This window comes from Schistocerca cancellata, chromosome 8 (genome assembly GCF_023864275.1).
Source record: "Schistocerca cancellata isolate TAMUIC-IGC-003103 chromosome 8, iqSchCanc2.1, whole genome shotgun sequence".
Classification (NCBI taxonomy): domain Eukaryota; kingdom Metazoa; phylum Arthropoda; class Insecta; order Orthoptera; family Acrididae; genus Schistocerca; species Schistocerca cancellata.
Window position 1 is genome coordinate 103883774 of NC_064633.1, and position 23125 is coordinate 103906898.

The 23125-nt window shown below is 44.8% G+C and overlaps 1 protein-coding gene across 1 annotated transcript; it reads right to left on the reverse strand.

Moving 5' to 3' along the window:
- Nucleotides 1-18448: 18448 nt before the first annotated feature.
- Nucleotides 18449-22855, reverse strand: LOC126095074 (uncharacterized). The gene is made up of 2 exons (XM_049909757.1): nucleotides 22610-22855; nucleotides 18449-18685 (listed from the first exon to the last, which is right to left on the reverse strand). The coding sequence occupies exons 1-2, from the start codon at nucleotides 22797-22799 to the stop codon at nucleotides 18561-18563; spliced, it is 315 nt and encodes a 104-aa protein (XP_049765714.1). The 5' UTR covers nucleotides 22800-22855; the 3' UTR covers nucleotides 18449-18560.
- Between the last annotated feature and the right edge of the window lie 270 nt (nucleotides 22856-23125).

The following is a 23125-nucleotide window of genomic DNA, read 5'->3' on the forward strand; positions in this document are numbered from 1 at the left end:
ACATTAGGTGCGTGGAGACGCTAAGTTTGCTTGGATTCTAGGCCATTGTGAGTCATGTGATGAAGCCTTTCTCGGGTTCTTTGTGTTTTGCTGGCACCTAGAGAGCCCCTTAGGCAAATCACGCATCACACTATGAGGGATGAGCACCTACACTACGAATCACGCTAGTGTGGCGCAGTTCAGGTTCAGAAAAATGAGGGCACTAGCAAGAAAGGGCCAACTGGTCAGGACGAGGACCGACCTACATTTGGGAAATTATTTATCTTTTTGAATTTTATTGCAGTGGCTATTCAAAAAGAGGAAGTTGGAGCCGTTTTTGTAACATGTAGAGCAACACATAAGCGGAAACTAATGACATTCGTAAGTTTCAGAAGTGCGAATGCAGGAGCAGGTGTCATGAGACAGAGCATCTATGCAGATGTATGGGAGCACGGTTTTCCATTGGGTGACAATGCTGCCAGAAGTACCAAGATCATAAGAAGTATATGTATTATAGTCATAATGGAAGAGTAGAGAGTGCTTAGAGCTCTAAGTTGACAGACGTTAGGTAAAGAGAAGAAGTAAATATTAAGCATTGTGAGGAAAGAGCGTGTTGGGTGAAGAATGGATGCAGTGCTGGGCTGCCATAGGTGTAATGCATGGCGGGAAATGGTACTAACACAACTCTCAGGCACAGACCAGAGACAGTTCACACCATATGATTAAGACAAGTATAAATGCTAAAGATGTCACGTTGAATTTATGTGATAACACATAGTTCTTCCTTTAATTTTTTGTTATTCCGATCACTCAAGGAATTATATGTGCGCCCTTAATGTAGTTATTCAGAGATTTTTTTGTTGTTACTTTATTCATAAGAAACTATGTATGTAGAATGTTGTAAGACATTGGCACTGAAACGTACTACGAGGACTGTGCAAATTTTAGGAGCCGTCAAACCCACTGTTGATGCAACCTGTGGGGCATTGCGAGGCAACACCCTGCAGCCAGTCACAATGACCATGTGGCAGCCTGAAGGACAATGCTTGCAGTGGTATGGACCAGAGAACTACTGAGTGGAGGGCCAATCGTGAGTGCTGAATGAATTCCAGGACAGCTAGGGATCTGCCTGCCACCTTCACAGGCCAGTGAAAGTGAAAAAGGAGGGTCAACTAGGCCACACACCATGGCTGCCATATACCAGCCTGTCCCAGATGGCTGTGAATGGAGGTGGCCTTCCAGATAAGCGTGTCTTGGCATTGATGCCACATCACTTCCTTGACAACCTGGCTGAAGGACTGGGTGCCAAGTAAATGGCAGCCAACAGCAACCTCCCTTGTAAATGGGACTGCTGGACTAGAGGCTCATCCCTAATTTCATGACATGCCTTCAAAGCACCCACCAGCGCCACAACAAGGCCCAGAGGGATTCTCCAGGCATACACACCCCTCTACAAATGGCCACAATCTTTACGAGTTGCTTCTTCATTCATATACGAGGATGCAGACAGGCACTTGTGACACTCAAGACATCACAAGTTACCACGTGGGAGAGAGGAAATCCCCTCCAGGATACAGGCTTCACACCTAATGTGACGCTGCCTTACTACCTAATCCAAGGGGAGACTGCCCTTTTTAAGCTACTGGATCGAGAGGTCATGTCCATCACACCTGCCAACTGCTGCCAGGCCTAGATGATGTCAACAAACCAGCTGCCTTGCTGGTGTTGTCATGGACCATATGGGGGACAGAGTCATCCACTGCTGTTCCTACATCCAGCACTGAGTGAAGGGTGGCCCTCACTGTGATGCAACCTTGCTGCACCTCGATGGTTCAGCCAGTCCAGAGACCACATGTGCTTGTGTTTAGTGCCACGTTCTATCTGTGTGTGTTTGTGAATGTAACATGTCTCTCCAGGGTCTTATGGAGAGAGCAATAGGGTGATTCTTCTTTCGCATATTCATGTAGTACAGAAAATGGTATTATGAAACTAATTTTTTTACATCTAATCTATTGTAGATAATTATTGAAGCGTTTATGTTAAGTGAACTTATTGAGAGTGATTTTCAAAGGTCTTGGAGGTAGAAAAACAATAAAGCACTCCCATAGGAAATGCGCATTGGAGATGAAGGTTACTTATTTGTTTAGATTTTGCAAATGAGTGCGTTTCTTAAGTTATAATTATTGTTTATTTATGTATCAAGCACGATGCTTATGATTGAGCAGAGCTATACTACTGAGGCAGAGAAAAGTGCAAAATCCTCGGAACTGTAATATTATTAGGGACATTAGCCATCTCTGCCTTCAGAAACTGTATGAATGAATAAAAAAGTACCGCTGCAAAGACTTTTAACCGCTTAGTAATTATCTATCTGAAGGCTGGGATGTAGCACCAACCCTTGCATCCAAATGAATCATACTACAGTCGGCAATGTTCACCTATATGTCTTGCAGGCATGTAGCTTTGTGTGAGTGAGTAAGCCCTGAGTGAATGAGGCCAAGTTAGGATCTTTTCTCTTTTATATATGATCTTGGTATGCGAAATCGTCCCCAACACTCAAGACAACATTGTGAGATCTCAGTAATATTGGATGATTTCTGGCTTCCATGTGATTCTGAAATGAGCCACTACACTTATGGAAGTCAACCGTGGTGGTGGGCAGTGAGAGAGGATGAGACACTCTCATTATTCTCCATATTCTAGGGTAAAATTTAATGTTGATTTTACATCCATAACATCGTTTTTGTGAGACGAAAGGAAGTTATTGGCATGAGCAGGCACTGAAGGGATCAGGTACATTGCTAGTGCATGTGGGATTTTTATGGTGTCTCTCCTTCGAACAGTATTCTCTGGAGTTGAGAACAAGCAGGCAGTTTAGTCATTTAACAGTAAACCCTGCATTGGACATCTGAGGCTTGAAAGCCATATGTAGCTATTTAGGAAATAACATCTTGTAGCATTTACTGGGGACCGAATGTTGGGCCCAAGAATTTCTCACACTGGTGTGCAGACTACACGTTTGGTAGACGAGATGGTAAAAATGCCTACTTGGACCTACTTGTTAGATGCCTCTTGCTGCAGTATGGGCAGGGGAAGAGAGATTACAGTCATCTTTGACAGCTCTCTGGGTCAAGGAGACTCTTATTATTGGCAGTTCTGCCACACTGACGTTTGATCTCCTTGTGCACACTGGGTATAAGTGAGTCAAATTGGTATATGGTATGAGCGGCGAGAGGAAGTATCACATGCTGGAATCTGCCAAGAATTCAGAGTTTCATTAGAGACTAGTTGTGATCCATCTAACAGATCGTCAGCCACGACTTTGCATATTTCATGCCTGTAATGGCGAATTATGGGCGCCGCACATCACTGCTCTTCAGATGCCTGAACCACAACTGTCACCTGAGACTGCTCCAAACATCAACAAAAGGGGTATTCTATTGCTGCTCTCAGCTTCATCAACGTAGTATAACTTCAGTGTGGAATAAATCCATCAAAGTCTATTCACCATTAGATAATTTCTGAATGAGACATCCATGTTTTGAGCCAAAGTACATGGTTCAATCAGACAAACCTTAGTCTTGCCAGTCAGCTACCAGACAGGAGATTGTTAGCGATGACATGTTTTTACGGCCATCAGTTCATGTTTATTTTTAATCATGCTTAACATGTACTTTGTTCCTATTTTTAATCAATATACTAAGTGCCATAACTTTTATAATAGATCAATCCAATGTTGATATATTAACCACCTACCAACAATTCACTAAAATAATAAAAGAGCCACAATTTCATTAATATTATTTCAGCATTCAAATTCATTTAAATTCTAATAAATGTGATAACCTATGAAACATTCTAAGTATAACAAACACAGTCAAGGGCAAAATCAGTTTTAGCAGACTTATGGGCCAGGTAGTCAAGTGGAAGGCTTAACAGTTAAAGTGATTGCTGTCAGGGCTTAAACTCTTAGTCATCTGCTGCCTTTCAAGAATTAGCAGAAGTCCAGTGTAGTCTTGCTCTGATATCTTTACTGAAATTTTTTAATAAGAAAGGAATGCAAACAAGTTTCACTGGCACATCACGTGTGTTGGTTACTGTTGAGCAGGTTCTCACGTCCAGGCTGGCCGCACCAAACATGCGCAGGCAACCAGCTGACGTGCTGAAGCCAGAGCCGGAACCAGACCCCACGCCAGGTCAGGCGCTGCCCACACAGCTGCTCACAGCAGGTAGTCGCTGCTGATAAGGGGGTGCCGCACTGTGGAGGGTCAGTCTGGAGCTTCTCATACTGTCCTGTACCCTGCACTCACGTGGGAAAAATAAAGCACCACTGCTCTCTGGAGCCAAACCAATTTTGTTATTACTCATTCTCCTACAAATCTAAGCTCTAGCACACACATAGCTGATAAGTGTGGGGCGAGAAAATGTTGCAAAAGTTCCCGAATTTTTGAAATTGCATCAAAACCCTGCTATAAAAGATATATTCTGTGCTGTTGTACAATTTTCCGATTAATTCATTTTTCCTGCATATTCCCCTGTGATGTAAAAGACAGTTTCGATTTTTTTGTTTAATAACTGGTTATCTGCAGCAAACAGTACTGGGGTACATGAAGAAAAATGATACTGGATCTGACATTACTGAAGGAGTGAAGAGAACAACTTATTTAACAACTGCACATCTAATGGCCCTCTAGCTACTATAACATTTCCGAAGCTACATACATCACTGCAGGGGAGCTCTTCGATTTACCATACAGACACGAAAGGAAAATTTTAATTTTATACCTTAGCAATCATCATCAGAAATTATTTTCAGGAAGAATAACTACATAAGTGCCTCTGCGCTATTACTTTAATCTACACTTCACACGTCCTCTGTGAACAGTACATAGGTGGATGAAGAATATCTCTGGATTCTCAGTTAATACTTTTTCCTGAGTCTGTGTAGTATGCTTTTGCTGGATAATTGCTGCCTATCTTTAGATGAATGCCAATCTGGGTTTTTCTGCGTTTATTACGCTCTCCAAGCGTCAGTCAGAACTGTGACTGTATGTGTCACCTTTTTTACTTACTTCATTGCCCTCAGATAGATCTGTTTGGCACAGGCAATATTGAGCAATATTCTAAAAGTCTCCTATGCAGTCTTCAAACTCACTTTTCGATCCTATCCCTGTGTGTACAGTAGGTGACAGAATTAACGACACCCTCACTTATCCATTATGCTGTACTTCAAAACTTTACAGTCTGGAACAATACATGACAGGTTAAGAGACATGGTGCTACCTATATACTGTCAAACACATGTGTGCCGACTACATATTACAGAAGTCGAAAGGGGAAATGACAACTAGACTGAATTTAGAATCTGCCAAGAAAGGAATGCAAAATGAATAATTCAACAATAAACTTCATTTTCTTTTACGATAACACTTACAAGCTAAATAGTTATCAACAAACATCACAGCCTGCAGTACCAACTCTCTTTGCGTAGTACACTTTTTGTGCAACATGAAGTGCACCTGACAAACGGGTGTTCTCATTACATTCCATTTTTATTTCTCTCATCGAGTTTTAAGCTCTTCATGACTGATACATTCTTTTCTTCATAAATCTTATAATAAATTTCAGTGAAGGAAAATAGCAACAAGGAGTGGGAGTTGCAGTAACACTTAACTCTGACGTTTCATACATATTTAAGCTGAAAGGTGGTAAACATCACATGGAACACCGGGAAATACATGACAGGAGACAAATTATCAGTAGATGGTACTTCAAGTTTCTGTAACCGTTATCACACTTCATGGAGTCCGGACCCATATTAAAAACAGTGATTTGTTGATTGGACAGACAATGCTGTCTACACCTAAGTTACGAATCGCAAGAGATAGTAGTGCTCCACAATGTTTGGACTGGCCAGCTATGTCAGGCTTCAGAAAGGCGATAACTATTTGATATGATGCACCACTGGTGGCTTTCTCAAATGTGAAGATATCATTCTAGTTGTCCTGTACACAGGTTCTAAAATTTATGTTTGTGTTAAAATTCAAATGTTAATGTAAATGTAAAAGGAAATATAAAACGCTTTTACTGGGCCAAGTCGAGGTCTTTATGATTGCCATTATGTCGTGCAGCGGTGTGCGGCAGTTATTCTTGTCCAAAGGCTAAAGGAGCTGAGAGATGCAGTTAACAGTAACAGATTTCCCATCAAGCGAAGTGGCGCAGTGGTTAGCACATTGGACTCACATTCGGAAGGACGTCGGTTCAAACTCTCATCTGGCCATACTGATTTATGTTTTCTGTACCTTCCCTAAATCTCTCCACGCAAATGTTGGGATGATTCCTTTCAAAGGGCATGGTTGACTTCTTTTCACATCCTTGACGCTGTCCGAGCTTGTACTCGATCAGTAATGACCTCTCTGTCGACGGGACATTAAACCCAATTTTTCTTCTTCTTTAGCACATTTATTATTCATGGATATAAAGTTGTCTTCCTTGATATCTGGCACCATTACAGCTGGCAGAAAGGCGCTGATAGCTGCACGCGCCACGTCATATCAGCCGCTGTTGGGAGGCAGGCATGAACTCAGGTCCCCAAGCATCACACCCCAAAAGTTGCGATTCGGCCAGTGAGAAATGTGTGTAAACTGCACAATCTCAATTCTTAGTGCTCTCTTTGTTCATTGAAACTATCATAAAGCTGATACAGAAAATAATGTATCTGCCATCAAGAACTTAAAGCACTGGGAGAAAAATGAAACTGGAAAATAATTAGAACACCCATTTATGAGTCCGCTTCCTGTTGCACTAAAAAGTGCACATTGCAAAGAGAGCTGTCATTGCTGACTGTGATGGTTGTAGAAATCTATTTTGCTTTTAAGTGTTATGGTACCTATACCAAACGGAATTATAATGGTTTGAACGTGGCTCTGCTCAGCTACCTTAATTAATTACAATGTTACAAACTTCAAGCCAACCAGTTGAAAACGGAATTTAAAATTCTTTAACTAGTTTTCAACGCCGACTAAGGGCGCCTTCTTCAGAAGAAACTGTTACCTTACCTAATAATATCACAGGAAGGTACATTAATAGCAGGTAGGCAATTAGAACAAACACTTAATTTTTACAAATTAAATTGCATAAAAATACTCACACGTGGATTAAAAGGAAATTTGAGCAACATCACTCTAGTCAAGACGCTAAAACCATAACTAAAACAATTTTCCACCTGAATTCATAACAGATATAGTCGAAATTTTAAAACAATGTGTAAATATGCCACTAAGGGCACTACAGTGGTATCGGCCACGAGTGAGTAACAGCAACTGCGAGAGTAGGCCGTGCCAAATGACGACGTGAATATGATACAGATCGCCCCATCTAGTAGCAGAACTTACAAAAGTAGTGACTGACAGGTTAATAAGATGTGTATAATACAAGCAAGGGAGAGGAAAACAGTATTTAAGGGCTACAGTGAAACGGAAAACCAACTTTAGCTATCAAACATCTTTTAGTAGCGGCTTTAAGCCATCGAAGAAATTTTTTACTACGTGCCTGCAATTGTTCATTTAAAATGAGGCCATCAGTCAGAGAAAGGTGTTTGAAGATCTGTAACTCTTCCAAAATGTTTAGTCTAAAACCTTTTATATCACAGTGGAAAATTCCGATATCGTGAATTTCCATAGCTTTGTGGCCTGTGATCAACAAGTGGTCGGCAAAGGTTGAGTTATGAATCTTAGAAATATTTTTCCCCAAAAGATGTTCTTTGTATCTGGTAGAGAAAGCACGACCTGTTTGGTAACACTGCCAGAGCTAAGCTTGATTAGTCAGGTGTGTCATGTGGCGAAGCGACAACCACTTAATGTCATTGGTCAGGCTTGATTCAGACTGAGCATCCAGAGTTCCTAGTGGACACTTGTGTGCTTGGTTGTTAAAAATTTGGCTCTGAAGTTCATTCTGGGTTGTGATTCTTTGCAAGTGACCCAGCGCTTGGTTGATAATGTGAGTCGTCGTCGTTACTGAAATTAAGGCCAGAAGAGAGCTTTAAGTTTGGTATCCATGGCATTGGCACGAAGATATGTAGAGCGAGTGCAGGGCAGAAAAGGGTCGATGTTACCCACTTATCCAAAGGCCAACCTGCACAATTAAAGAGAGTGTTGGGCGAATTTCCAAAAGTGTTAAAAAAATTGCTCTGAGCACTATGGGACTTAACTACTGAGGTCATCAGTCACCTAGAACTTAGAACTACTTAAACCTAACTAAGGACATCACACACATCCATGCCCGAAGCAGGATTCGAACCTCGGTCGCGCGGTTCCAGACTGTAGCACCTAGAACCGCTCGGCCACTACGGCCGGTTCCAAAAGCGTTGACTAATAGATTCCGAGTAACTAATAAAGTTGAATACAGGAAGTTGCTCACGGATAAGCACCCGGTGCATCAGATTCCTTACTGGTTGTCAACTCCTGAATTGCAACATTTGCATAGAACCATCGAACATTTACTTGCTGATTATGTCATCTGTCCTTCGTCTCACCTTATGCTGAGCCTATATTTCTGGTTTAGAAGCCTCATGGACGGAGTTTTGACGCGTAGCTGATTACCAGGCGACAAATCAGGAAGTTGTGCTCGAGTCTATCCCAGCTCCAGAATTACGCAACCGCTTTACACGGGTTCCGGTTCAGGATTTAAGCTAGACCTTCTATCAGATGCTTTTAGAAGGAGAGTCTAAACCTGTAACGGCGTGCTTTACCGCCTACAAACTTTCTCAATTTAACAGGGTCCTCTTTGGACTGGCCACAGGAGCGGCTGGCTTATCGCGTATCTTGGATTCGGTACTGCCATCACATGTGTGAAGTCAGAGCTGGTCAGGCACGTCCTATTACTAGCTTTGCGTGCTATCTTTGCAGGAAGTGTGGCCATTTTGTCAGGAAATGTAGGATACCTAAGGATAGGTGCATGAACTGCTGTCATCTGAAGCAAGGGGCCGGGCTGTTCTGCATTACACAGAATGCTCCAACTTGCGAACCACCAAGTCTGTTTACAGCGCCAGTTCAGCGGAGCATCTAGACCACTTCCGCCTGGTGTGCAGCCACTTGGAGGAAGCGAGTCTGACTGTTAAATCCACCAAAGTACACTATGCGATCAAAAGCATCCAGCCACCTGGCTGAAAATGACTTACAAGTGTAAGTAGGCTGTTTATGTTTTCTTATTGGCAACGTTACATGGCGCTCTGTATGAAGGTCACTGGCTGTGCTGTGTGCAGTCTGTGGCTAGTTTTGCATTGTTGTCTGCCATTGTAGCGTTGGGCAGCGGCAGCTGGATGTGAACAGCGCGTAGCGTTGCGCAGTTGGAAGTGAGCCGCCAGCAGTGGTGGATGTGGGGAGAGAGATGGCGGAGTTTTGGTAATTTGTAATACTGGATGTCAATTATGATTATTAAGGTAAATACAGTGTTTGTTGTCTATTAAAATCTTTCATTTGCTAACTATCGCTATCAGTAGTTAGTGGCTTCAGTAGTTTGAATCTTTTATTTAGCTGGCAGTAGTGGCGCTCGCTGTATTGCAGTAGTTCGAGTAATGAAGATTTTTGTGAGGTAAGTGATTTGTGAAAGGTATAGGTTAATGTTAGTCAGGGCCATTCTTTTGTAGGGATTTTTGAAAGTCAGATTGCGTTGCGCTAAAAGTTATTGTGTGTCAGTTTAAGCACAGTCGTGTACAATTGTTCTAAGGGGACGTTTCACACAAGTTAGTGGCGCCCTCCATCGGTAATACTGGAATTCAATACAGTGTTGGCAAACCCTTAGCCTTGATGACAGCTTTCACTCTCGCAGGCATTCGTTCAGTCAGGTGCTGGAAGGTTTCTTGGGGAACGACAGCCCACTCAGGACGGAGTGCTGCACTGAGAGGTATCGCCGCCGGTCGGTGAGGCCTGGCACGAAGTCGGCCTTCCAAAATATCCCAAAGGTGTTCTATAGGATTCAGGTCAGGACTCTGAGCAGTCCGATTCGTACAGGAATGTTATTGTCGTGTAACCACTCCGCCATAGGCCGTGCATTATGAACAGGTGCTCGATCGTGTCAGGCACGCCAGGCAATCGCCATCCCCGAATTGCTCTTCAACAGTGGGAAGCAAGAAGGTACTTAAAACGTCAATGTAGGCCTGTACTGTGATAGTGCCACGCGAAACAATAAGGGGTGCAAGCCCCCGCCATGAAAATCACGACCACACCATAAAGCAACCGACTCCGAATTTTACTGTTGGCACTACACACGCTGGCAAATGACGTTCACCGGAAATTCGCCATGTCCACACCCTGCCATCAGATATTCATCACATTGCGTTCCGTTATTCGTCACTTCACGCAAAGTTTCTTCACTGTTTAAGCGTCCAATGTTTAGGCTTCTTACACCAACCGAGGCGTCGTTTGGCGTTTACGGGCGTGATGTGTGGCTTATGAACTGCCATAGTACTTGCATTGGATCCTGAGGCAGTTTGGAATTCCTGCGTGATGGCCTGGATAGATGTCTGCCTATTAAACATTACGAACCTCTTCAAATGTCGACGGTTTCTGTAAGTTAACAGACGAGGTCGGCCTGTACGCTTTTGTGCCGTACGTGTCGCTTCACGTTTCCGCTTCACTATCACATCGGAAACAGTGGACCTAGGGATGTTTAGGAGCGTGGAAATATCGAGTACAGATATATGACACAAGTGACACCCATTCACCTGACCACGTTCGAAGTCCGTGAGTTCCGCAGAGCGCCTCATTCTGCTCTCTCACGATGTGTAACGACTACTGAGGTCGCTGAAATGGAGTACCTGGCAGTAGGTGGCAGCACAATACACGTAATATGAAAAACGTATGTTTTTGTGGTTGTCCGGATACTTTTGATCACAAAGTGTAACTTTGACCTGGGACGAAATATCAAAAAGGGGACCCGTCGACAACGGCTGGATCCAGGCCAATCATTCCAGTCCCAAAAGACAAGAAGGGTATAGTCTGTTTTTTAGGAATGGTGAATTTCTTTCGGATGTTCATGCTGAATTTCGCGCAGATATCGGCTCCAATCAACCCATTACATGATCAATAAGTTGCCTTTGGAACATTAAAACTGAGCACAAGCATAGCACCCGTATAAGGGGTTCCTGATTTTAACTACCCGCTTATAGTTCAAACAGACACTTTCAATGTCAGGGTGGCAGCTGTTCAATTACTAGAGCATGGTGGAGAAGGAAGGCCTGTTGTGCTTACCTCAAGGGCGTTGTCGCCAGCTGAAACAAGATACTTAGAGTACAAATTAGAAGCATTGGTCGTTATGTTACGCTAGAGAAATGTAAGTTTTATTTGGAACATCGTCGGTGTCGACTGGAAATCGAAAACCGGGCTCTGAGTTGGATGTTGGTTCAGACTCGCTAGGCAGGGCAAATAACACCGTGGGCAGTAATGACCTCTAAGTTCTAGTTCAATGTTTGCCATTTTAAAGGGGGCGGAACCAAACTGCCGATGCGTTGAGCCAAGTGGGTGAGGTGGGTGAGGTGCCACCCAGTTTGTATGCAACACAGGAGTCCTGAGAGACATACTCTCTCTGTTTTACAATCTTAAAACGGAACAGCAACAAGACCCTGAAACGGATTCTGTTCATGGTAAGTCGATAGCTAGAGTTTCTGTTCCCAGAACACTCCCTCAAAAAGGATTTCTTGTGTTTCTGGGCAGGAGGTGAGCAATCTATGTATACTCTGAAGATCAGTCTTTGTGTGGAAGTCACCTGGGGTTTCACAAAGCGCGGCTTGGTGAAGTTGATTTGAACAGGTCTGGGCTGAGACATTTAGAAACTGGTCGTTGAGTGTGAACAATGCAGCGTGGATAAACCTCATAAAGGTTCTAGAAGTGGTTTTCTGCAGTCGAGCCACTAGTTCCAACCAATCGATAAATTATGTATTGATTACCTGGAGCCCTTGCCCCATACCGAAAGTGGAAACCATTTTGTCTTGGTCATAGTCGACATCTTCACTAGGTTTGTCTCGTTGGTCCATAGTAGTGGCACCACTGTTGCTGTTAATATTCATCATCTTGAGAAAATTTTCCTCAGTTTTTGGTCCTGAAAACCTCAGTTAGTGATAACGCACAAGCCATCACGTCTAAAGAGTTCAAGTGGTTCTGTTTTGACCACGGAATACTACTTATAATTAAGACATCTTAGTATCTATTGGCATATTTTACTGAAAATCACAGATTTACTTCTACCAGTACCTCGTCTCCTACCTTCCAAACTTAACAGAAGCTCTCCTGCAAACCTTGCAGAACTAGCACTCCTGAAAGAAAGGATATTGCGGAGACATGGCTTAGCCACATCCTGGGGGATGTTTCCAGAATGAGGTACTGGCAGAAGCAAAAGCTGTGAGGAAGGGGCGTGAGTCGTGCTTGGGTAGCTCAGTTGGTAGAGCACTTGCCCGCGAAAGGCAAAGGTCCCGAGTTCGAGTCTCGGTCGGGCACACAGTTTCAATCTGTCATATCAGCGCTGCAGAGCGAAAATCTCAATCTGGAAACATCCCTCAGGCTGTGGCTAAGCCATGTCTCCGCAATATCCTTTCTGTCAGGAGTGATAGTTCTGCAAGGATCGCAGGAGAGCTTCAGTAAAGTTTGGAAAGTAGGAGACGAGGTAGTGGCAGAAGTAAAAGCTGTGAGGGGGCATGAGTCGTCCTTGGGTAGCTCAGTTGGTAGAGCACTTGCCCGCGAAACGAAAAGGCCCCGAGTTCGAGTCTCGGTCCGGCACACAGTTTTAATCTGCCAGGAAGTTTCAAGTCAGTGACAGCTTACACTGTACGTGCTTGAACACCAGCTAAGATGGTCATAGGTTGTATTCCAAAAAAGAACAGCACAGAGGCAGAAGTGATGACACTTTCTGCAGGACCTGACCATCATTTAGCAGGACAATGTTCAAGCATGTACAGTGCAAGTTGTTACTGATTTGTTTGACTGATGGAGCTGCTAAGGGCTATACCACCTACTGCACTCCGCTGACTTAAGCCCTTGCGAGTTCAACTCGATCTCTGTACTGAAGGAAACACTTCACGGCATTCGCTTCAGAACTGCTACAAATTCGTCGGGCAATGGACCGCGCCGCTAAAACTGTCAAGAAAATTGGTACTCCTAAGAGTATCCTACACTTCTACATCGCTGGCAACGGGCTATACACGATGCTGGTGACTACTTTGAAGGTCAGGAACACTTTGAAACACATATCTACACTCCTGGAAATTGAAATAAGAACACCGTGAATTCATTGTCCCAGGAAGGGGAAACTTTATTGACACATTCCTGGGGTCAGATACATCACATGATCACACTGACAGAACCACAGGCACATAGACACAGGCAACAGAGCATGCACAATGTCGGCACTAGTACAGTGTATATCCACCTTTCGCAGCAATGCAGGCTGCTATTCTCCCATGGAGACGATCGTAGAGATGCTGGATGTAGTCCTGTGGAACGGCTTGCCATGCCATTTCCACCTGGCGCCTCAGTTGGACCAGCGTTCCTGCTGGACGTGCAGACCGCGTGAGACGACGCTTCATCCAGTCCCAAACATGCTCAATGGGGGACAGATCCGGAGATTTTGCTGGCCAGGGTAGATGACTTACACCTTCTAGAGCACATTGGGTGGCACGGGATACATGCGGACGTGCATTGTCCTGTTGGAACAGCAAGTTCCCTTGCCGGTCTAGGAATGGTAGAACGATGGGCTCGATGACGGTTTGGATGTACCGTGCACTATTCAGTGTCTCCTCGACGATCACCAGTGGTGTACGGCCAGTGTAGGAGATCGCTCCCCACACCATGATGCCGGGTGTTGGCCCTGTGTGCCTCGGTCGTATGCAGTCCTGATTGTGGCGCTCACCTGCACGGCGCCAAACACGCATACGACCATCATTGGCACCAAGGCAGAAGCGACTCTCATCGCTGAAGACGACACGTCTCCATTCGTCCCTCCATTCACGCCTGTCGCGACACCACTGGAGGCGGGCTGCACGATGTTGGGGCGTGAGCGGAAGACGGACTAACGGTGTGCGGGACCGTAGCCCAGCTTCATGGAGACGGTTGCGAATGGTCCTCGCCGATACCCCAGGAGCAACAGTGTCCCTAATTTGCTGGGAAGTGGCGGTGCGGTCCCCTACGGAACTGCGTAGGATCCTACGGTCTTGGCGTGCATCCGTGCGTCGCTGCGGTCCGGTCCCAGGTCGACGGGCACGTGCACCTTCCGCCGACCACTGGCGACAACATCGATGTACTGTGGAGACCTCACGCCCCACGTGTTGAGCAATTCGGCGGTACGTCCACCCGGCCTCCCGCATGCCCACTATACGCCCTCGCTCAAAGTCCGTCAACTGCACATACGGTTCACGTCCACGCTGTCGCGGCATGCTACCAGTGTTAAAGACTGCGATGGAGCTCCGTATGCCACGGCAAACTGGCTGACACTGACGGCGGCGGTGCACAAATGCTGCGCAGCTAGCGCCATTCGACGGCCAACACCGCGGTTCCTGGTGTGTCCGCTGTGTCGTGCGTGTGATCATTGCTTGTACAGCCCTCTCGCAGTGTCCGGAGCAAGTATGGTGGGTCTGACACACCGGTGTCAATGTGTTCTGTTTTCCATTTCCAGGAGTGTATTTTGAACGAGCTGTAAATAATTAGTTGCCACTATTAAAGTTCCAAAACGTCGTAAAACGCCCTCTGCCGAAAATCGCAGAGCAGCCCTCCTGCGCGTACGCTGTACGCTGTGTTCACTAACAGTGCAGCCAGATGTCACTCTCTAAGAAGATATACTAGAACAATGTTACGACTGGTCTATTGTCGAAAAAATCTTAATTTTCTCGCTGTGATTTAACAGCAGCTAATGCAGGGTTCCCGGCTGTGCTCAGTTGAAATCCCGCATCACTGTTGACAAGATTATCAGCTTATCAGGTATGTATTGCTTCCATCATGACACATTAACAGAAATATGACTCCGAGCATAAAACTTCCTTTTCATAAACCATGCAATGCTCACCCTGCCTGGATCTCCGCCCCTCCTACCTTTTACAAATCCCTTCAAATCCTAAAATGCCATGCTCTCCGCCTCGCCTATCGCATCCGTCTCCCCTCCCCCACGCGGATCCTGTACGACCTTATTCCATTCCGACGCCTCCTGCTTTTCCTCGAACGGATACGAATCCTCTACACCTCCCGTAAACTTCATCCCCCTCACCCGCTTGTCCCTCTAATCCTCTCCCACCACCGTCCCCTGTATTCCCACATCCCACCTGCTCTCCATCTCTCCACTCTCCATACCGTCTCCCAAGGTGGCTTCCCTGATGATGCCCTCATCCCCTCCATCTACCCTTCTTACCAACTCTGATCCTCCCTCTCCCCTCCCTGTGGTTCCTTAGGGCACCCTCCCTCCCTTCTCTCCCTCCTACCTTCCTCCCTCCCTCCTCCTCCTGGGCTTCCTCTACTCCTGTACCTTCTTTCCTCCCCCTCCCATCTCTGCTGCCACTGGCATCTGCACTCTCCCCTCTCCCTCCTCCCCCACCTTTTTCCCCTTTTTGGCAGGTCCCCAGACTTGCACACGTCACGTGAACATTCGCGCGCCAGAGATCATAGCCATCGGTTCTGTGTGTGTGCCGTCGTGGTTGTGCGTCAGTGTTTTCACCAAACCACGCTCCATCGTTCACGTGTGTTCTCTCAGTCATCAGTGTTCGTGTACAGTGCTGACCGTTTTCTATCTTTTACTCCACCTGTGAACGGCTCCGTGTTTTTTTTAATTACTGTGTCTACTGTTTTTTGTCCAGTATTATGTTATATTATTCTATGTCTTCATTGTTTCTCTTTGTACTGCCTGTGGCTGAAGAGCGGCGTAACGTTGCCACTGCCAGCCCACCGTTTGTATAATGTGTAAAATCACAATAAAAAAAAATCGTGTAATGTCCTGTGTTCAGATAGTGTTCCACAACTGCCGACTTTTCCGGTTGACGTAGGGTTGTATGACACTGATTTATCGCTGCGTTCTTGTAGTGTGCGACATGACTGGGCTGTATATGCTGCCCGACATTTACAAGGAATCCTGAAGATACGGAAACACCCACCACTTTGGCCTTTTTGCTGTATTTTATTATTATGTCATCAAGATCTGAATAGGCCTCAGAAAATATGAGATTAAATGTGTTTTTCGACCATTTGCAAAATTGAGGAACATGTTGGGTTCGGTTACGGATGACCTTCGCCTGAAGAAACTCGCTGTGTACTAGATTACTTGTCAATGTGGGCGTCATACACAGGCCCGACATGTCGCACAGTACGAGAACGCTGTGATGAACAGAAGAGTCATACACACCTACGTCAACCGGAAAAGTCCGCAATTGCAGAAGACTATCTAAGTACAGGACATCACATGATTTATGAAAAGTCGGAAGGTTTATCCCCGGCATCATCGTCCTTGGATTGCGTCAATAAGGAAGCAATACATATCCGTACAGCCGATAATCAATAGGGATGCGGGATTTCAATTGAGCACAGGCTGGAACTCTGCATTGGTTGCTATTAAATCACGTCGAGAAAATTAAGATTTTTTCGACAATAGACCCGTCGTAACACTGATCTAGTGTTGTGTTTTAGAGAGAGACGTCTGGCCACACTGTCAATAAATGTAGCGTATAGCTCACGCGCAGGAGGGCACTCTGCGATTCTCAGCTGAGGGAGTTTTAGTATGGGACTATATACCTGCAAAGCATTGCGCATGCGTGATTACCCCACCTGCGCATTCTTCGCGCGCGCGTTCCATATTCAGGGCGTTGACCTGCGGATACCGTCAGTCGTACCTAGCCACCAGCAAGGTTGAGCGACCTAAAGATTTCGGAGAGTTGCTCCGAGGAAATATTGTGGAATTTGCACAATGTCATACGGTGGCAAATCCGTGAAGACTATTTACAGCATATCCGCCGGGAAAGCCTGAAGAGTCACAATGCATTTGTGTGTTGTAAGAAAACACATTCTCTTGAAACTACAGTTTTTAAGTCATACTGTTTTACGTTGTAAGATATAAAAAGTTTTTATTCTACTGGTTACTTTCGGGTGGAGGTTTACCAAACTAAAAACTCACTTACAAGATTTTCACTGCAGTAATTTTGATTACTGATTGATTGATTGAATCCTTGATGCTCATTCTGCTTATGCACGATGAAACTATTATAATTAGACTTAAATCCTAATTTTAATTTTGAAATAATACTGTAATTGTAACGCCTCTCAGTTTGCATTAAAAGGTCTCATCATTCTCTTGAATTGAGGCGCGTGCACACACACACACACACACACACACACACACACACACACACACACACACACACACACATATACGAACACACACACAAAAAAATATATATATATATATATCTGTGTGTGTGTGTGTGTGTCTGTGTGTGTGTGTGTGTGTGTGTGTGTGTAATTGTGACGCCTCTCAGTTTGCATTAAAAGGTCTCATCATTCTCTTGAATTGAGGCGCGTGCACACACACACACACACACACACACACACACACACACACACACACACACATATACGAACACACACACAAAAAAAAAATATATATATATATCTGTGTGTGTGTGTGTGTGTCTGTGTGTGTGTGTGTGTGTGTGTGTGTGTGTGTGTAATTGTGACGCCTCTCAGTTTGCATTAAAAGGTCTCATCATTCTCTTGAATTGGGGTGCGTGCACACACAGTCACACACACACACACACACACAATATATATATATTTTTTTTTTGTGTGTGTGTGTGTGTGTGTGTGTGTGTGTGTGTGTGTGTGTGTGTGTGTGTGTGTGTACGTGTGTGTATGCCATCTGTTTGGATCTGCATGCCTATGCTTTTACCTGTGCACAGTGCATTTATGTTTTGGTAAACAAAGAATATAGCTATATTGTACACTAAACTAGGTTTGGTCCTTCCACATCACCATCCCTGTGCCCTCCTATTACCTATCACACCTATTACTTCATTACCTCTCAATAATGATTTTTGATGATAACTATTATAGTCCAAAAATAAAATTTTCCTTTCATCCTTGCATGGTACATTAAAGAGCTTGTACATATAGTTTTGCAAATTTTGTGGTAACTAGAAAACCATTAGTTGTGAAATTGTTATAAATTCCTCTTTTCATTGCTTGTGCATAACAACAGATTCAGTATCTTTTGCTGCTTGTACCCCCGTACTGTATACTGTATATAAGCATTTCATAAAACACAAAAACAAAGTGCCATTTACATCAGAGAAGATCTTACGGAAAAAACGGAATAATGACGGTATTACATTGCAGCAACTGAAGCAGTTTTGAAAATTCTGGAACTTTCACAGTATTTTCAACTTCTCAGTTGTCACCTATGGGTGTGCTAGAGTTTACATTTATGAGGCACTGAGTAATAAACACATATGTTTGCTGCAAAGTGCAGTAGTGCTTTATTTCTGCCGTGTCAGTGTAGAGTACAGGACAGTGAGCAGCTCCAGACTGCACCTCCATGGTGTGGCGCCCCCTCAGCAGCGGCGGCTACACGCTGTGGGCGGCTTTGCGGGCGGCGCCTGACCTGGCGTGGGGTCTGTTTGCAGCTCTGCTCGCAGCGTGTCGGCTGCCTGCACGAGCGTGTTTCGCGTGTCCGGCTCGGGCGTGAGCACCTGCTCAACAATGAAGGACAGACTTGTCGATCAAGTGTCTCACCAGAAAATTCCACTAGTCATTACAGCAACACCTGTCTACACCTGCTGCAAACACTAAGCTTGCATTTTATGTGCATTTTTTATACTCTTATTTAAGAAGTGGTTGACACATAAGTGTTTACTTTGTTTTCATTAGTGAAACTCTGGCAATTATATTTGTAATCATGTAACTCACATGGTAACTGAGCTCTGTGGAAAACAAAACTGTAGGTATGGAACACAAAACAGTCTACCAACGCAAAGAGGAACATACGTGAATACAGTCTGTAACACACCAACACTATGTATAACACACAAGAAAGTTTTGCAGTATTAATGTTATAATTTTGAGAACGGGAGTAAATTTTTATGTAACGCATTTTGACACTATTTTGTAACTATTTACTTATCAATTAATATGATTATGCAATTTAAATGCAATATCTAGAAAGGAATTATGTGCTAACACATAGCAAATACTCTAGTCCAGTCAGGGCCGTTTGCTACAGTGAGCTCTCAAAGAATGTACACTCCTGGAAATGGAAAAAAGAACACATTGACACCGGTGTGTCAGACCCACCATACTTGCTCCGGACACTGCGAGAGGGCTGTACAAGCAATGATTACACGCACGGCACAGCGGACACACCAGGAACCGCGGTGTTGGCCGTCGAATGGCGCTAGCTGCGCAGCATTTGTGCACCGCCGCCGTCAGTGGCAGCCAGTTTGCCGTGGCATACGGAGCTCCATCGCAGTCTTTAACACTGGTAGCATGCCGCGATAGCGTGGACGTGAACCGTATGTGCAGTTGACGGACTTTGAGCGAGGGCGTATAGTGGGCATGAGGGAGGCCGGGTGGACGTAGCGCCGAATTGCTCAACACGTGGGGCGTGAGGTCTCCACAGTACATCGATGTTGTCGCCAGTGGTCGGCGGAAGGTGCACGTGCCCGTCGACCTGGGACCGGACCGCAGCGACGCACGGATGCACGCCAAGACCGTAGGATCCTACGCAGTGCCGTAGGGCACCGCACCGCCACTTCCCAGCAAATTAGGGACACTGTTGCTCCTGGGGTATCGGCGAGGACCATTCGCAACCGTCTCCATGAAGCTGGGCTACGGTCCCGCACACCGTTAGTCCGTCTTCCGCTCACGCCCCAACATCGTGCAGCCCGCCTCCAGTGGTGTCGCGACAGGCGTGAATGGAGGGACGAATGGAGACGTGTCGTCTTCAGCGATGAGAGTCGCTTCTGCCTTGGTGCCAATGATGATCGTATGCGTGTTTGGCGCCGTGCAGGTGAGCGCCACAATCAGGACTGCATACGACCGAGGCACACAGGGCCAACACCCGGCATCATGGTGTGGGGAGCGATCTCCTACACTGGCCGTACACCACTGGTGATCGTCGAGGGGACACTGAATAGTGCACGGTACATCCAAACCGTCATCGAACCCATCGTTCTACCATTCCTAGACCGGCAAGAGAACTTGCTGTTCCAACAGGACAATGCACGTCCGCATGTATCCCGTGCCACCCAACGTGCTCTAGAAGGTGTAAGTCAACTACCCTGGCCAGCAAGATCTCCGGATCTGTCCCCCATTGAGCATGTTTGGGACTGGATGAAGCGTCGTCTCACGCGGTCTGCACGTCCAGCACGAACGCTGGTCCAACTGAGGCGCCAGGTGGAAATGGCATGGCAAGCCGTTCCACAGGACAACATCCAGCATCTCTACGATCGTCTCCATGGGAGAACAGCAGCCTGCATTGCTGCGAAAGGTGGATATACACTGTACTAGTGCCGACATTGTGCATGCTCTGTTGCCTGTGTCTATGTGCCTGTGGTTCTGTCAGTGTGATCATGTGATGTATCTGACCCCAGGAATGTGTCAATAAAGTTTCCCCTTCCTGGGACAATGAATTCACGGTGTTCTTATTTCAATTTCCAGGAGTGTATTTGAGTTAGGGGTCATTGCCACTGGGCACAGATGCTCACAGTGCAGTAGAGTCTGAGAGATGTGCCCAGGCATAGTGGCTGCCAGCAGCACGTAGCGCTGCACGTTATTAAGTACCAAACTGCAAGAAATGTGTGTTATGGCCAGGCATAATTATGGTGTTAACTGGGAACAGCGCAAAATGCATGAATTGGAATTAATATGAAAGAAGAGCGCTGTGGGCCACAAAAACTGTGTATTGCAAAGCGATGACAAGACAAGCCTGTTGCCATGCATTGTAGGCGTTTATTATTTTATGCAGCACCAACAACCACTCACTAAATTAAGGCCAGAACAACTTCAATATTTAGAAGTACGTCAAGGCTAGTCAATGTAGAAGTTTCATTTTGTGAATAATTACCAACTTAAAGTTAACACTATGGTACAAGCGCTAAAACCTGAACAGTTATCAACTAGGGTCCTATCTGCCACTATTTATTAAAACTGAGGGCCACTATTGAAGACAAAAAGACAAAAACTGCTGACCTAATTTAATTTTAATAATTTGTTTAAAAAAGTGAAAATTATAAAAATTTAAAAATAATTAAATTTGATCGTTAAATATCAGCGAAATCATCACTTAAAAACCACTATTAATATTCAGTGACAACGAAAAAGTAATTCCATTATTGTAAATGAGAAAATTTAAATTCCTTGTGTGATCAACAATTTATGCTCTCATTTCCAAAGTGCATACCAGTGTTACGCAAAAGATAATCAGTGGTTATTTAGTGAAAGATATATGCTGAAAAGACATACTTTGCTTAACAGAAAATATTTAGGAACGATTACAATTGTAGAAATATTAACAGTAGGCGCTATGGCAGGCTGTGCGAAGCTATTTATTTTGCAAACTGAGTGCCAAACAATTGGGAGTCGAGTGCATTGCTTAATGCAATTTGTCTTACTGATTTCATGATTAGATTTAGTTCATGTTGCTAACTGCGAGTTTGCGTCTGAGCTCAAGTAAGTGTTGGGCCCATTCCCACCTGACTGGCTTGCAGTAACTATTGTGTAAATACTATTCCAAGTTAAAAACTTTTTCGCTCACACCATGAACTAGGAACGATTTACATTACGCATTACAATCTAAACTAAAAAATATGTTACTTCATTACCTGAAATTTCGCTAACCACTTTGCTGTATTTAGTATCTGTCAAAATTCTCTCAACCATTATTGTATTGAAGCAATAGAGCAATAACATTTCGGTTATAACAGATCCTACATTTTTTTTATTTCATTTGTTGTTCAGAATCGATGCTTTTTCCCAGTAAATACGGATATTAGGAGCATGTCCCATCAATTATTCCAATTATCCAAAAGGACAGATACGTTATAAGTGGTCTCAGCACTCAACATTGAGCATATGCTTGTTAGTTTATTATTAATGTCGTACTTGCTCGGCTGAAGACAGCATCATTCTTTCGCATTGCTTATGGTATGTGGATTTTTGTTAGTATCGGTACATGTTCAGCAACAAATTGTCAGAGATCTCTGTAGCGCAGATTTAGTACCAACATACATAGACGACTAGTGCAAATAAGTTACTTGCCGCTAAATGATATGCTGTTGAGCTACATGGAAGTGAGGTATTATAGTGATCAGTAGACAGCCCCTCGGTATGACACAAATGTAAACCTAATGCCCTTTCAACATGGGTCCATACTTATCGAGCGTAACTATTCTAATGGGCCATAATATCCATATTAAAGGGAAATGTGAGTGAATGTAGCAGCATATTTGGCCTATTGAGAACCGTGCTAGTCGTATAATTGCAATATCACCACAACCTGACAACGTGAATGCTGCCTGCAGACATTCACAATGTCAGAGCGCCTGCCCGGGGGAGCCAATAGTGCCGTCATGATGGTTACAGCTGTGCACCGCCTGCCCACTTGAGCTGCTGTTTACCTTTGACTGCCCTCCTGTTCTCTACAATTAGGCCCTCGTCAGCACCGCTGTCATCAGCGTCGTCGTCTGCTAAGCTGTCAGTCTCGTCGTCATCTTCCACCACTTCGTCTCCATCGTCTGCAGCAGCCAGCGGCGTGCAGTACGCTACAAGCAACACACCAGAGATCAGCAGGACGAGGGCTGCCTTCATGGCTGTAGTGGCTTCTAAGTTGAGGGCCTTGCTAGAAGTGCCACAAGCGAGCACACCGGCCTCCTCTTATAGGGCGCGCCGGACACTTATCGCCCATAGTGTGGCACGCAAGGACAGCTACTCGGGGCATACTTCGAAATACGTGATTAGCCGTATCGTTGTGCTATCTTAATGGCAGAAATATCTTGCTGGACACGGTAGTAAAACTTGAAGCTCAAGGTTCTAAAAGACGCCAGCAAAATTCTAATCTCTACAGCTGATAAATGCAGTAGAACCAAGAAAAACATTTGGTGTATCTTAAAGTTTATAGACATGAATTACAATCC